At 44.6% G+C, this 15245-nt stretch overlaps 1 protein-coding gene across 2 annotated transcripts in view; it reads left to right on the forward strand.

Moving 5' to 3' along the window:
• The window catches only part of gli2a (GLI family zinc finger 2a), a 463484-nt gene that overhangs the window by 440793 nt on the left and 7446 nt on the right, over window positions 1-15245 (forward strand). For both annotated transcript variants that reach the window (XM_085986883.1, XM_085986884.1), the window contains one exon: window positions 7834-8115. In XM_085986883.1, coding sequence (XP_085843009.1) covers window positions 7834-8115 — 282 coding nt within the window. The remainder of the gene's footprint in view (window positions 1-7833; window positions 8116-15245) is intronic.

A 15245-nucleotide genomic window follows, 5' to 3' on the forward strand; every position in this document is an offset into this window, starting at 1 on the left:
AGCCAGCCAGTGTTGGCCCTGGGGAAGGTAGGGGTGCCTACACTGTCGACAGGAACAGGGCAGTAAGTGATTTCCCCACTCCTCAATTGCTTTTCATATGGCTCTCTAGTTTTCTCCAGGCAGGGAATATTGAGAGAAACATTTTTAGTACCAGCATGTTCTTTGGTGTAAAAATAGAAGATGCTGGAAACGCTCAGCAGGTCAGGCAGCTTCTGTGGAGAGGGAAACAGAGGGCTGGATTTTACTCACCGAGACGAGTTGGGGGCGGGACTGCTGCCTTCCGGGTTCTAGTCCCACCCCCAGTGACGTCCAACGCACAGACGCTATTTTCCCCTGATTGGCCTTGTTAAGCCCACCCTGCCGGCTTGCCAGCCAATTAAGGGAAAGCCGGTATCAGATGACGTCAGTTGATGACTCTGCATCTGCCGGTTTTCTTAAAGGCACATGAATCTTAAATATTTAACAGATGATTTGACAGTGTTTGACAGCATTGAGGTGCTGTCAAACACTGACAATCACTGTATAAAGGTGAGCCCTTGCACCCAGGCTCTCCAATGACTCCTTAGGATAAAACAGTTGGCAGCTGCAGGTGAGGGTACAGAAGCGATCTGTCACTTCTCCCATTAAGGTGAGGCCACACAAACACTTCAAAGCTTGTCATCTGCAGAAAAATCTAAACACATTAAAAATTACTTTCCCAACATTTCCTTACCTCTGATACTCACCAGTGTCATCCTTCACACCACTTCTGCAGCTGTCATCTGTACACCAACAGTACAGCAGACCCACAGCATGCCTCACTTACCCTGGTGGGGTTCCCCGACGTCGGGAAGCCCGCAGCAGAAGTCACAAAATGGGAAAAAGCCTCTTAACTGCCTGTTAACTACCTTTTAACAGGCAGTTAAGTGGCTATAATCCTCTTCCCGCCGCTAGGAGTCCAGTCCCTGCGCAAACCGGGGACCTGACTCCCAGGAAGATTGGTTGGAGGTGGGTTGGGAGTGGGTTCGGGACCCGCTCCCATTCTTTTTGACTTTCCCAGCAGTCCCACCTCCAAACCCGCCTCCTCAGGGCTGGTAAAATCCAGCCCAGAGTTTCAAGTCGATGACCTTTCATTAGAACGGGAAGACGTTTATAAGCAAGTACAGAGGCTGGGACAAGTGGGAGGGGAGGAAAGAACAAAAGGGAAGGTCTGTAATAGGGTGGAAGGAAGCAGAGATTAAATGACAAAAGGGATGATGGTGCGAAGCAACAGAGGTGCAATGCCAGCACTTACTGCCCATCCCTAGTTGCCCTCGAGAAGGTGGTGGTGACTCGCTGGGCTATTTCAGAGTGTCAACCACATTGCTGTGGGTCTGGAGTCACATATCGGCCAGACCGGGTAAGGACGGCAGATTTCCTTCCCTAAAGGACATTAGTGAACCAGATGGGGTTTTTTTACGACAATCCGGTAGTTTCATGGTCACCATTACTAACACTAACTTTTTAAAATTCCAGATTTATTTAATTAACTGAATTTAAATTCCCCAGCTGCCGTGGTGGAATTTGAGCTCATGTTCCTGGATCATTAGTCCAGGCATCTGAACTACTAGTCCAGTTACATAACCACGATGCCACCGTACCCCGGGTAATGTAGGAAACTGTGTTGTAAATACAGTGGTACACATTCATGCATAGATGGAATTCTTAGAAAACTCTGATCTCTTCAACATAATTGACTCTACCCACTTAAATAAAAAGGTTAATGAGTTTATTTTCAGCCTGGATATCAATTGTCACAATCCAAACTGTCACCCAGTGATACAGAAACTTAACGTTGGACAATGACAAAAGAAACCAGTTTCTAGTGTGAGGTTTAAGCAAATGAGTTTAACAGTAAAACAGGACTGGTGCTGATATAGAAAGCCGTCTATCTTTTTTTAAAGCAGCTTATATGTAAATATATCGGACTAAAGATTGATTTTACTTACAAACCAAAACCTGCCTATTTCCCGTAACTTTTATTTCAACACACAGTGACTGACCTAATCTGAAAAAGAGAAAACCAGGGAAAAATTTCAGCCATTGCTGCATTTAAGACAAGCCACTTACAGAGGAAGTGAAATAAAATGGCACACTTTTCCTTTGGCTTAAATTCTAGTCTTCTGTCAGCTGCCAATGGCTTTCAGTTCTGCAGTCTGTTACCCACATGTGCTGAGCTGCAAGCCAAGCATTCCTATCTCACCGGCTGTAATTGCCATCATCAAGGGGTAGTTGTTTTTTTTTTAAATGCTTGGATAAGAAGCATTCACTTCCAAAAGATCCCACAGAGTGGTTGAGCTTTATGACCCAACAGAAGCAATAAAGTGTTTTTTCTCTTTTTTTCTCTCTTGCATTCCCTCTCTCCTTTTCTCGGCCTACAGATGCTTTGTTTGCTGTTTTTGAAAAGACTAGTTTCAGAGCACTGATTGGCCTTAATTCGTGCACTATAAAACTGACAGGACATGTGTAAGCTGTTCATTTCTGTAATGAAGGTACTTAAGAGCCTGTAAAGTTGTGCGAGCAGTATAGCCATAACATGTTAGCAGATGTTGTCACAGGCACAAGATGAAAGGTAACTCATTGGTCAGGAGGAAGGCTGCTTGGACTTGAATCAAGGCAAGATAACACTTCCTGTCCAGGAATTGAAATTAGGTGTGTAAATCACAAAGCACCACTGGGAAAGAAACAAAGAACTTGCATTTATATAGCACCTTTCACAACCTCAGGACATCCCAAAGCGCATACAGCCAATTTTTGAAGTGTATTCACCGTTATGATGTAGGAAACGCGGCAGCCAATTTGCAATAGCAAGGTCTCACAAACAGTACTAATGACCAAATAATCTGTTTTTAGTGATGTTGATTGAGGGATAAATATTGACCAGGACACCAGGGATAACTCCCCTGCCCTTCTTCGGAATAGTGCCATGGGATCTTTTATGTCCACCTGAGAGGGCAGACGGGGCTTCGGTTTAACGGCTCATCCGAAAGACGGCGCCTCTGACAGTGCGGCACTCCCTCGGTACTGGCCTGGAGTGTCAGCCCAGGTTTCCATGCTTAGGTTCCTGGAGTGGGATTTGAACCCACAAACCTTCTAACTCAGAGGCGAGAGTGCTGCCCACTGAGCCACGGCTGACACAGGGGAGATTCTGATAGTTGTTTGGTAATTAAAAGATGCTCACACCTAAGTGGTTGCCTTTTGTCTTTGAAAGACCAATGTTAAATACCACAGGGTAAAGTGATTATTTATAAATCTCATCCCTGGTCGGGAATATCTAAAGGACGAATTTGTGTACTTTTTCCTTTCAATTCTATCAAGAACTCCATTTCGAAGGGAAACTTACAAATGGTATTTTTCCAACATGTCTGTTAGCAGATTTAATATTTCAGCCTTACTGTGAAATCCTGCTGTGTTAAAGTCTCCTGTGATTCCAGCAATACTGAGCTGTTCGTGTCAGTTGCACTTGCCATAGTCACAACACTATTGCATTGGCTGATCCTGCACAGAATATGCATAATCAGTGATCTGAGAGCATAAGAAAGTATGGGATGAGAAAAGGATATTTGGGTCCTCGAATGAGTGTACAATTTGTTCTCTCATGGCCTCTACCCACTCCATTTAATCTCCTGAGGAAAAGATCCTCAACGTTTCTCCCACTGGCAAATCAAGCATAACTCCCAAAATACCTATCAAACCTTACTGTGACCTGATGCCTTCCTTGACATGACATTTCTATGACCCCCCCATCTCTTCCAAAACTATCGTATTCCACGTAGCATTCAGTTGTCTCTGTCTGTACTTATTACTGATCTTTATATCCCATTTCTAGTTGGATACTGATGCAAGTCTTTTTCAAATGTTGATTGAGATGGCATTAACGTCCTATGCTGGGAAACGATTCCACATTTCTGGTACTGTGTGAAGAAAATAAATCGCACCTGATATGATGGCTTGCTTGAAGCTTCTTCATTTTAGACCTATGCTCTCTAGGTCTGTACTCGCAGCTAACATCAAATAACCTGCTTATATCTATCAGCTATGCCTCTCGGCACTTTAAAGACATGGATTATGCCCGCCTCCCCATCTTTTCTCTGTTTCAAGCAAGTTCCGTTCTGTGACTCTCTCCTTGCAACTTCGAGCCTTAAGTCGCAGAATCATCCTTGTTGTTCTTCGCTGAACTCTTGCCAATGATTCAATGTCCTTCGGAAGGTAGAGTGTCTAAAATTGCCCACAATATTCCAAATATGGCCTCATCAAGGATCTACATGCAGTTAGAATAACGTATTCTTACTTATAGTCAGATACCCTTGAGATGCCCCATAGTACACTAAAATACCTGCTGATAACAGTTTCACATTGACGGAATATTTTCAGCAGATAGTCGAAACTCACATCCAAATTATTTTCCATTTCCACATTCATAATTGGCGCCTCTTCTTTGTGTGCACACTTTTACTGTTTACTATTCCAGTGTGCATAATCTTACATGTTAAAACTGTTGTACTATTTCCTCATCCAATTACTTAATTGCTACACATATTTTGAATGCTATTGATTACAAGTACAAGATGCATCCCCCTGCATATTATCTATGAACAGCAAGGGATCTAAACGGGCCCCATTGGAGCTTCGCTAGTCATTGTCCCTGAGCCAGAGCTATATCACTTTCTGCCCTCTGTTGCTGAGTGAGTTTGCAATCAATTTAGCGTACTTTCCATAAATTCCATTTCATCTTCATCATAGGCTTCACATATGGAATGTTATCAGATACTTTCTGAAACTCCAAGTAAATAGCAACTGGATAGCCCTAAATCACTAGGTCAATTACCTCCGCAAGGAATTCCAGCAGACATGTGAAGCATGACATAATCGATGGAATGAAAATTGGGCAGATTCTGTAAAGGTTCCAAGTCGAAAATGACCTCCATTACTTCTGAATCCATGCTAATTGCAACTTCTATAGTCTCTGCAATCTTCATATGGACTTTAATAGTATCCTGCAACATGCATTTGCTCCTCTGGAGAGGTTGTAATCCTCATGTTCCTGCTTCAATCCCTTTTCAAATGGTGATATGAGAGGATGATGTATATGCATGCCTCAAGCAATACATTTCTGAGGTGTAAGTGCAGCCTGAGAACCATTCTCCCTCCAATTTTTCCAACCCCTTGGGGGTTGTGACTGTTCCAATGCTCTCCTGGCCGACCCCCCATCCTCCACCCTAGATAAATTGAGCTCATCCAAAACTCTGCCGCCCGTATCTTAACTTGCACCAAGTCCCGTTCACCCATCGCCCCTGTGCTCGCTGACCTACACTGGCTCCTGGTCCTGCTTGACCTCGAATTTCAAATTCTCATCCTAGTGTTCAAATCCCTCCATGGCCTCACCCCTCCCTATCTCTGTAACCTCCTCCAGCTCTACAACCCTTCAAGATCTCTGCGCTCCTCCAATTCTGGCCTCTGGCCAATTGCGCATTGCCAGTTTTAATCGCTTCACCATTGGCGGCCATGCCTTCAGCTGTCTAGGCCCTAAGCTCTGGAAATTCCTCCCTAAAGCTCTCCGCCTCTCTACCTCTTTCCTCTCCTTTAAGATGCTCCTTAAAACCTACCTCTTTGACCAAGCTTTTCGTTATCTGTCCTAATATCCCCTTCTGTGGCTCGGTGTCAAATTTTGTTTGATAACGTTCCTGTGGAATGGCTTGGGACACTTTACTGCGTTAAAGGTGCTATATAAATGCAAGTTGTTGTTGATAGGCTTCTGACCTGTGGTCGACGTGACTGAGATCAGGAACTCTGTAACATAGGATTTCAAACCCACAACTGTGCTGCAGTGGTACAGATGAGTAGCGCTTCAAGAAACGACACCATTAGATCCCACATAAAATAACTTTGTTTTTCACTCCAAACTAATAGATTGGGCTTCACGCCGTCCTTTGATGTGGTTTTCCTTTATACTGTTGGCCCATTTGGAAAAAGAAGTGGAAACAAACTATTTGTACCGACTCAATGGTAGTTTTATCAGCTGCTTATTTCTTTTACACAAAGATAACTAACCAGAGTATTCAATGTTAATACTCTGAAGGACAGTTCCTGTGTGGAAATTCTCACTAATATTCAGCTTTGATAGGAAACAGTGGTCTGGTATCTGTAGCACTGGACTCCAATTCTGTTAGCTGAATGTTGGCTGGACAAGATTTGTTGTGGTGGGTGGAGGGTTTATCCTTACTTGCCTGGCTCGGCTACAGACTGCCACAGATACCAGAATGAGAGACAATTAAACTGTCTCTCTGGTTCTCTCCTAGCATGGAGTTGAGAAAGCAGAAGAAATGGACAGGAATGGGGTGTGGGGAGTACACCATTGCAGTAATAACTATAAAACTGAGAGAAAAATAACCATAGGCATTCGAGATATACAGTAAATGAATAAACAAGGAGTAATAAAGGAAGTGAAGTAGAATTTTGTTTTACCCATAATAATAAAACAAGCTTGGGCCAAAAAAGAGCATCAGCCTGCTTCTTGATGCATAACTCTCAGGCATGAACCTCTCTGCACTCTCAGCTACAGAAGGCCTGTATCCTCTCTTCCCAACTCCCATGCAAGTCAAACAGACCTATGAATATCTCTTAGTGTCAGCCATGGCTCAGTGGGTAGCACACTCACATCTGAGTCAGAAGGTTGTGGATTCAAGTCCCACTCCATAAATCTAGTCTTGACACTCCAGTGCAGTGCTGAGGGAGTGCTGCACTGTTGGAGGTGCCGTCTTTCGGATGAGACTTTAAACCGAGGCCCGTCTGCTCTCTCAAGTGGACTTAAAAGATCCCATGGCACTATTTCGAAGAAGAGCGTGGGAGTTATCCCCAGTGTCCCGGCACAATATTTATCCCTCAATCAATATAACAAAAACCGATTATCTGGTCATTATCACATTGCTGTTTGTGGGAGCTTGCTGTGCGCAAACTGGCTGCCGCGTTTCCCACATTACAACAGTGACTACACTCCAAAAGTACTTCATTGGCTGTAAAGCGTTTTGAGATGTCCAGTGGTCGTGAAAGGCGCTATATAAATGTAAGTCTTCCTTTTTCTATAACTCTCAGTTCCTGTTTTCAATAGCTATTCATTCAGTTGTTTTTCAAAGGCATCAGCTGCCCGAGATTAAAACACCTTTTCTGATAGGCTGTTCCATGTGTCCATTATTCTCAGTGGGGAAAACAAAATTCTTCTCATCGTTAACCTTGCTCAAGGCTAGCGAATTTTGTGTCATTGCCCAGAAGGGTGATAGACTCGTGGAGTAAGCTGTCAGGAAAGAAAATTGGAATCGATAATAAAAAGTAGTTCAAAAGGCAGTTCGATATATTCCAAAGAGCTGAGGGTAATGGCGAGAAATCAGGTAAATGGGATCGGTATGAAAAATGGAAAGGGTTGTTGAGCCAGGTAACAGCTTGTTTTTCCTGAAGCTTCTTATGTTCCAATGACTCTGGGTGATTATGTAGAATTACATAGAATTTTACAGTACAAAAACAAGCCACTCGGCCCAACAGGTATGTGCCAGTGTTATATGATCCACATGAGCCTCCTCCCACTTTACTTCAACTTGTCCCATCAACATCATATCTTTCTATTCCTTTCTCCCTCATGTACTTATCGAGCTTCCCCTTAAAGGCATCTATACTATTCACCTCAACCATTCCATGTGGAAGCGAATTCCACATTCTCACCACTCTCTGAGTAAAGAAGTTTCTCCTGAATTCCTTGTTGGATTTATTGGTGACCATCTTCATTTGTTTAACCTATTCTGACGCTGTTTATTCTCCTTACAGAAACCATATGTTTGTAAAATTCCTGGTTGTACCAAGAGGTACACAGACCCCAGCTCCCTTAGGAAACACGTGAAGACTGTGCATGGGCCAGATGCCCACGTGACGAAAAAGCAACGCAACGACATCCATCCGAGGCCCCCACCACCCAAGGAGCCCGGTGACCATGATGTGGCCATCGGGCATGGTAACCGAGCAGCTGAGGAAAGGGCCGAGGCAAACAGCACCAGTGGGGGCCTGGAAGACTGCCTGCAAGTGAAAACCATCAAAACTGAAAATTCCATGGTAAGTCCAGCAGCTGTTGGGAAGAGTAGTAAAGCACAAACTAGCGACAAATAGCAGGGGTGCCACAACGATTGACTGCCAAGCCCTAATATAATTAGATTTGCCCAAAGAAAATATTATAGTTATACAACACAGAAGGAGACCATTCGGCACGCCGTGCCTGTGCATATTAATTAATATTAATCCTAAAAGAAAATATGATCAGTAAAGATACTCGATTGCAGTAATGGATATCTGAAAAAGTCAATCCTTCTCCGTTAACAAGATTTGTAGTCATATAAACTAGTGCTAATATTCAACCTGTGATTGATGCATTGATACTTGTAACCTTGGCTCTTTCAACCTGTAACTTCTGCACTGCATCAAATGCCAAATAGGGTTACAAAAAATTCTGTCTGTGTTATAAAACTGTATCTAAATATTTAACGTCGTTGGGGGCGGGGGGGGGGCGGTATTGAAAGTAGATTGATGTAAATACTTGTAGAAATATTAACGGTCGAATTTTCCTGTGGGCCCTGCATCTGACCAGACCTGAACCCGCATGGATTTATAGGTTCATGTCATTTACAGGCTCATGTCTGACAGGGCCTACTACTAAGGGAGTGGTCAGGGCTTTCTTTTTTTTTTATATTCATTCATGGGATGTGGACGTCGCTGGCAAGGCAGCAGTTATTGCCCATCCCTAACTGCCCTTGAGAAGGTGGTGGTGAGCTGCCTTCTTGAATACAACTGAGTGGCTTGCTAGGCCATTTAAATCAGCCATGGTCTTATTGAATGGCAGAGCAGGCTCGAGGGGCCGAATGGCCTACTCCTGCTCCTATTTCTTATGTTCTTATTTCAGAGGGCAGTTATGAGTCATTGCTGTGGGTCTGGAGTCGCATATAGGCCAGACTGGACAAAAACGGCAGATTTCCTTCCCTAAAGGACATCATTGAACCAGATGGGCTTTTACGGCAATCCGATAGTTTCATGGTCACCATTACTGATACTAGCTTTTTATCCCAGAGTTATTTAATTGAATTGAAATTCCCCAGCTGCCGTGATGGGATTTGAATTCCGAATCATCAGTGCAGGCCTCTGGGCTACTAGTCCAGTAACTAGTTACTGTGCTGCCGTCGATAATATCCAAACACAGGAGCCGGAAAGACTCCAGCACCAATTCCTGACCTTATGTCCCTGTAAAAAAAAAAGAAAAGGGCCTTGTCTTTAGATCCAGGGAAGTTGCTGCCTGTCCTTTGGTGATCCTTTAATTGGAGATGAGCTGGACATAGGGCCCAAGGCTGTCAACTTCTGGACAAGTCTCAAAATGGACGCCCCAGCGATGGATGAAAAGCAAAATGAGGTGAGAGGGGAACCAGGAACTTCCCCTCACACTTCATTTAAATCACTGCCCTTAGCCTGCAGCTATTATAGACACAGGCACTCTGCCCCTTCCTCAGGGGAAGCCCCATAAATACCGGGCCCTCGTAAAGGAGTAGAGACCTGGCCATCACCCTACTTCCTGTGTTTTCCAACCAGGGAGTAAGCAGGAAAATTTGCCCCGCAAATGTTTAAAGGAAGGGAGGCAAGAGTTTTGTCAATTTTAAGTTACTCCTGCAAGACTTCAGCTGGGAATTGTGTTTAAGATGTTGCGGTTTTGACCCGGGGTTTATCGCGCCCTGCATGTCTCTTACATTAACAAGAATGTGAAACTAACCCACTGTGACTCTTTACTAACCTACTAACAGTGTCTTCTCCTCTTCTGCTGCTGCTGATTCCCGCGCCTGTTGCTTTGTTTGCTGCCTCAATGTTCTTTCCTTCCTGGCTGTACCTTCCTAAGGGCAGTCGGTACTAAGGTGAGCAAAGTAAAGGCTACTTAAGCACCTGTTTTTGCTATAATCTGTCCTGCTTTATGACTGTACTAAGCATGTTCCATTACAATGTAAGTGCTAGTGCATCCCCCGGCACTGAAGTAAGGTGAGCAGATTCTCAGGAGGGGTAAGGAACAACATTTTAGAAGTTGCTTTGCATCCACCAGTGCAACCCGTGACAGCTGAAGAGTATTATTTGAAGAAAAAAGATTTTTAAGACGGGTATAAATATTTCTGTGAAATGGAGCACTTTTAGATATGTCTGAAGAAGCACAGCAGTAAGCATAATTGGTTACAGTACTTTAGGGAGAAATGAGACGTGGAACAGTTTGAATTGAACTGCGGTATGGGACACATTATCTAAACAACTTATAGAAATACAGCTTGTAAGCATGAAGCTGTGCTTTGCGCCCACTCATAAAATCCTCCGTAATGATCCTAGCCGAATATAAAACCCATCCCTATTTTCTGAGCACGTCGTATCAATCACATTGGTGTAAGATTGTACAGCGCTGGGTTATAAGTTATTGGCCTGTACTTAGAAGGCTTAACCACAGTTTTCAGATATAGGCTTGCGCACCAGGTTTGATACAGTTGTAATTTCTCCAATTCAGATGCGTTACAAAAATAGTACAATTTATGCAAGGCTGCTTTAAATAATTACCAACATGAACTCTTATTTATAATAAGGGTAAAATACAGCGAATCAGAGAATCGTACAACTCAGAAGGAGGCCATTCGGCCCATCGTGCCTGTGCCGGCTCTTTGAGAGAGTGCATGCTGAGGGTTCTTTTTTGTAATTAACAATTTGCTCCCATTTTATAAACTCTCTGTCCACCTTTCATTAGTCACACGTTGTTTGGTCAGGTGATCTACTCCCAGGCATCTGCTAATGCTGCCCTTGATCGTGCTGTCAGTTGCTACACAAACTGAACTGAGGTAACTCAGCCTCCAATGTTACTCCCCTCCTAGTAGGGATGCTGTTAAGTATGTGTATTGTATTGAACAATTAACACAAAGACTTAAACGTATAACTCAAACAGGTCTTTACTGGTTGGAGGTAGGGACTATACATAGGTCTTTACTTCATGCCCACAGGCGGGAACTGAGGGGAGATCAGTACCCACAGTACTATTTATACCCCTATGGCCAGGAGTGGTACTGCGTATCACTACGCCCAACAAGTAGTGCAGTCCTGTCCATAGGTTCAAAGTAGCACACATATTACATACACAACATTCCTCCCTTCCTAGCTTTACAGTCATCTCCCCATTTAACATAACGTAATAACATATATACATAGATAACTTCATGTCAAAACAGATCACAGATTCAGTCTCTGCGGAAAACAGTTCACAGATTCAATCTCTGTGGTGTAGTCGGTTCACGTTGCTGGAGTGACTCATTCAATAGTCCTTCCATGGATTTAACAGTTTGAACTTCCGAACTGAATTGGCTCCGTTCGGAGGGACCACGTGTGTGATCTGGTAGAGGTAATAATGGTTCAGATGGGTCATCTTCTGTTTCGACTTTTCCTTTTCTGCTTCTTGGAGACTCTCTGGGCTCCACTGTCAGCTGCATGCGCAGTTCCTCCTTCTCTCCCTCCCTTTTCCGTAGTAGAGCCACCTTCTCCCGATGTTCCGTAGACTTTCGGTGCTCCTCCATGATTTCTGTATGGTGGGAGTCGAAGTTACAAGTTGGGCAGGACAGGACATAGTAATATTCGGTGTCGTCCTGATCTAGGCCAGCGAGAGGGTCTTCTATTTCCTCCATACCCAGCTGGGCATTAGCCAGCTTTTGTTCCAAGTCCAGACATCTTTCCTGAAGAGACTTCTTCATGCGTACCTCTTCATCCAGCTTTTTCTGGGCTTTCAGCAAGTCGTTTACTAATGACCTCATTTGAGATTTTACTACTTCAACTTCTTTTGGAGATTGATTGATCGGACTATTCAATCCCTCTACCGGAGCAGCTGTTTCAGCGGTCTGTTGTTCTACGTTGACGTGAGTCAGCGTACTTTTGGCATCCAAGGGCTGCTCTGTTGCAGTCATCTCAGTCTGTGTTGCCACCTCAGCTCTTCCAATAACCTTTGAGAGCTCCGAACCCCTTTCGTTTGAATATTGAAGTTCGTGTTCAAGTTTTTCCCATTTCAGAGTCCTGTCCTTCAGCATATGCAGGAGTTGGCTGACCGTTAACTCCTCTGACATCAGACGTTTTGTGTGCTCCTGCTCCATTTTCTCCATCAGCTGCTTCTGTTGTCTTTCCAGATTCTCCAACTCTATATCAAAGAACTCTTTCGTTGCATTCAACTCTTGCTCACAACGGCGAAGCATTTGTTCTAATTGCTGTTGTAGTTTGAAATGGAGTTGAGTTCGAGCCCGGTGTCCCTCAGAAATGGGCACATCAGTAGACTTGCCAGACTCAGAATCCACAGTTAAACTATGTTGTTGTTGCTCAGTGGAATTCTGTGCTGAAACTTTGTCTTTTGCACCTGAGTTGGGCTTACCATCATCCGTTCCAGAGTCTGGGCCGACTATCTTCACCGAGTTCTCACTCGTTATTGTTTGTAGGAAATGCCAGTCCATATTCATTTTCCTAATCCACTCCCGTCCTAGTAGTGGAGAACCTCCTTCAGATATCACATATAAGTCCATTATTTGACTGTCTTCGCCCTTGTGGACCACTGCAACCTCTATTTTCCCGATGGGGTACACTCTTTGCCCCGTGTATGTTTTCAATATAATCCCCGTATCCTGTAGGGGAATATGTTGGAATAACTTTCTGTAATCTTTCTTATTTATGACCGTCAATGCCGATCCAGTGTCCAATTCCAGTTTTACTTGGACTCCTTCTATCTGAAGAGTGACCCAAATTGTCTGGAGGTCTGCACCCTTACCAGCGTTGAGTACTCTTAAGCTAGCCAGTTCATTACAGCTTAAGCTAGCCAGTTCATTACTGCTAGCGTCTGAATCGGACTCCTGTTCGGTCACCTTGTGTACCTTTGCGTATTTTCCTTGCGGTGACTTCTTGTTGCTGGTCTTCTTCCCTGACCTGCATACTCTAGCTATATGTCCAAGCCTACCACAAGTTCTACATTCTTGGTTTTTAAACCAACACTGGTTCTGATCATGCGTTGTCTTTCCACAACGATAACATTTGCCAGAACTCACACCCAATTTGTGTGCACTGAGCTCCGGTGACCGTAGCTGCATTACTGCCGTGCCTCTCGCTGCGGCTTCGTGTGCTGCTGCCATAGTGACCGCCTTCTCAAGCGTCAGCTCATTCTCCTCGAGCAGTCGCTTTTGTGTATCCTGTTTAAATAAACCACACACAAATTTGTCTCGAAGTGCCTCTGTCAGTCCCGTTCCAAACTGGCAATATTTCGCTAATTTAAGCAATTCCAGCAAATAATCAGCATTGCTTTCATGCTGTAGCTGCCTTCTGTCGTAAAATTTAAATCGTTCCGCTAGCATCAGCGGCGTGGGGTTTAGATGATCTTTCAGGACAGTAACAATCTCATCGAACGTCTTATCCGCCGGTTCATCTGGTGATAACAGGTGTTTCAATTGCCCGTATGTCTTCGCACCCATTAAATTTAATAATGTTAAAGCTTTATCTTGGTCATGAATTTTATTGGCCTTACAATAATTTTTTACTCTTTCAACATATATGGCCCAATCTTCGAGGTCACTATCAAAGGTGCTAATATTCCCGTGTTTAGGCATTGTAGATTTGCAATTTCTCAGATTTTATTTTGTTTACTTGTTATCAAAGATGGCGGCTTCCCGCTCTTGCCGTCGTCCTCCGCCCACAAAATGGCGGTTTTCCCGCGCTTGGCGGTCTTCACCCGTCCCCCGATGCCGTCTCCCTTCAGCCCCCGAGTGCGGCCCTTATCTTTGGTTCCGATCGCTGGCCCGCGCTGCGCCTCGCACTTGAAGCGGCTCCCGGCCTCTGGCTCACCCGCTCGCGCGGCTCTTGCTTGCTCGCTCCCTCCCGGGCTCTGGCTTACCCGCTCGCGCGTTTCACCGCGGCTCTTATCAGGGATTGCGATCGCCCTTATCTTCTCCAACTTCCCCAGCCCTGTCTTTGCAGCCAACACTGCACGGCTTACCCCACCACCTAGGTTGAACAAGGAAACTGCAGAAAGACTTCTGTCAGTCGCTGGAAGCTGTCAGGATGTTTGCCGCACTCCAGTGCTCAGTCGCTGATGGAGGCTTCAGAGTCCTAAAGCCTGTCGCTTCTAGTGGGGTGGTGATGTTTGAAACCTCTCTTCAACTGCCGCAGGGTAAGAACCTGACTCGTCGCCAGTGTTAAGTATGTGTATCGTATTGAACAATTAACACAAAGACTTAAACGTATAACTCAAACAGGTCTTTACTGGTTGGAGGTAGGGACTATACATAGGTCTTTACTTCATGCCCACAGGCGGGAACTGAGGGGAGATCAGTACCCACAGTACTATTTATACCCCTATGGCCAGGAGTGGTACTGCGTATCACTACGCCCAACAAGTAGTGCAGTCCTGTCCATAGGTTCAAAGTAGCACACATATTACATACACAACAGATGCATCAGGCCTCTGCTTAGCCCCTCCACAGGGCAGATCACCTGAGATTAAGAGCTTGTCCCTTGGTGAACATTGAAAATTTGAACTAGCCCCCACTTGGAGAGGTTCGCTACATATAATGATTGTCAAACTGCTGCCCAGTTTTAAAATAAATCACGTTTTTTTTTGTGAAAAATCATAGCACCCCATAGTTAATGTGAAAAACATTTCTACCTGAGGGTTGGGAAGGAGTTAAGACGTTAAGAGAAATGTCTTTACCCAGAGAGTGGTTAGAATGTGGAACTCACTACCACAAGGAGTGGTTGAGGCGAATAACATAGATGCATCCAAGGGGAAGCTAGATCAGCACGAGGTCAAAAGGAGTAGAAGGACATGTTGATGGGGTTCGATGAAGTAGGGTGGGAGGAGGCTTGTGTCGAGCATAAACACCAGTATCGACCAGTTGAGCCGAATGGCCTGTTTCTGTGCCGCAGATTCTGTGTAAAACTGTGCCCTCTTTAAACCTTCCTCCTGCAAGCACCAACTCATGGATACACTCAAGTTTTCACAGCAGAGGCCAATTTCAGGGACCCTCAACTCACTGACCTTTCTTCAACCCTGTTTCCACAAGCCACTGCGAAAGAACCCAGGGTCAAAGAGCCATGGTCAGCAGCGGAAACGTACACAAACCCCGCATTCCAAAAGCTGACCCGCACTGTGAAAGCTTCAATAAGTT

The sequence above is a fragment of the Somniosus microcephalus genome, chromosome 4 (assembly GCF_052327205.1).
Source record: "Somniosus microcephalus isolate GS21.2 chromosome 4, FLI_Smic_1.0, whole genome shotgun sequence".
NCBI lineage: Eukaryota > Metazoa > Chordata > Chondrichthyes > Squaliformes > Somniosidae > Somniosus > Somniosus microcephalus.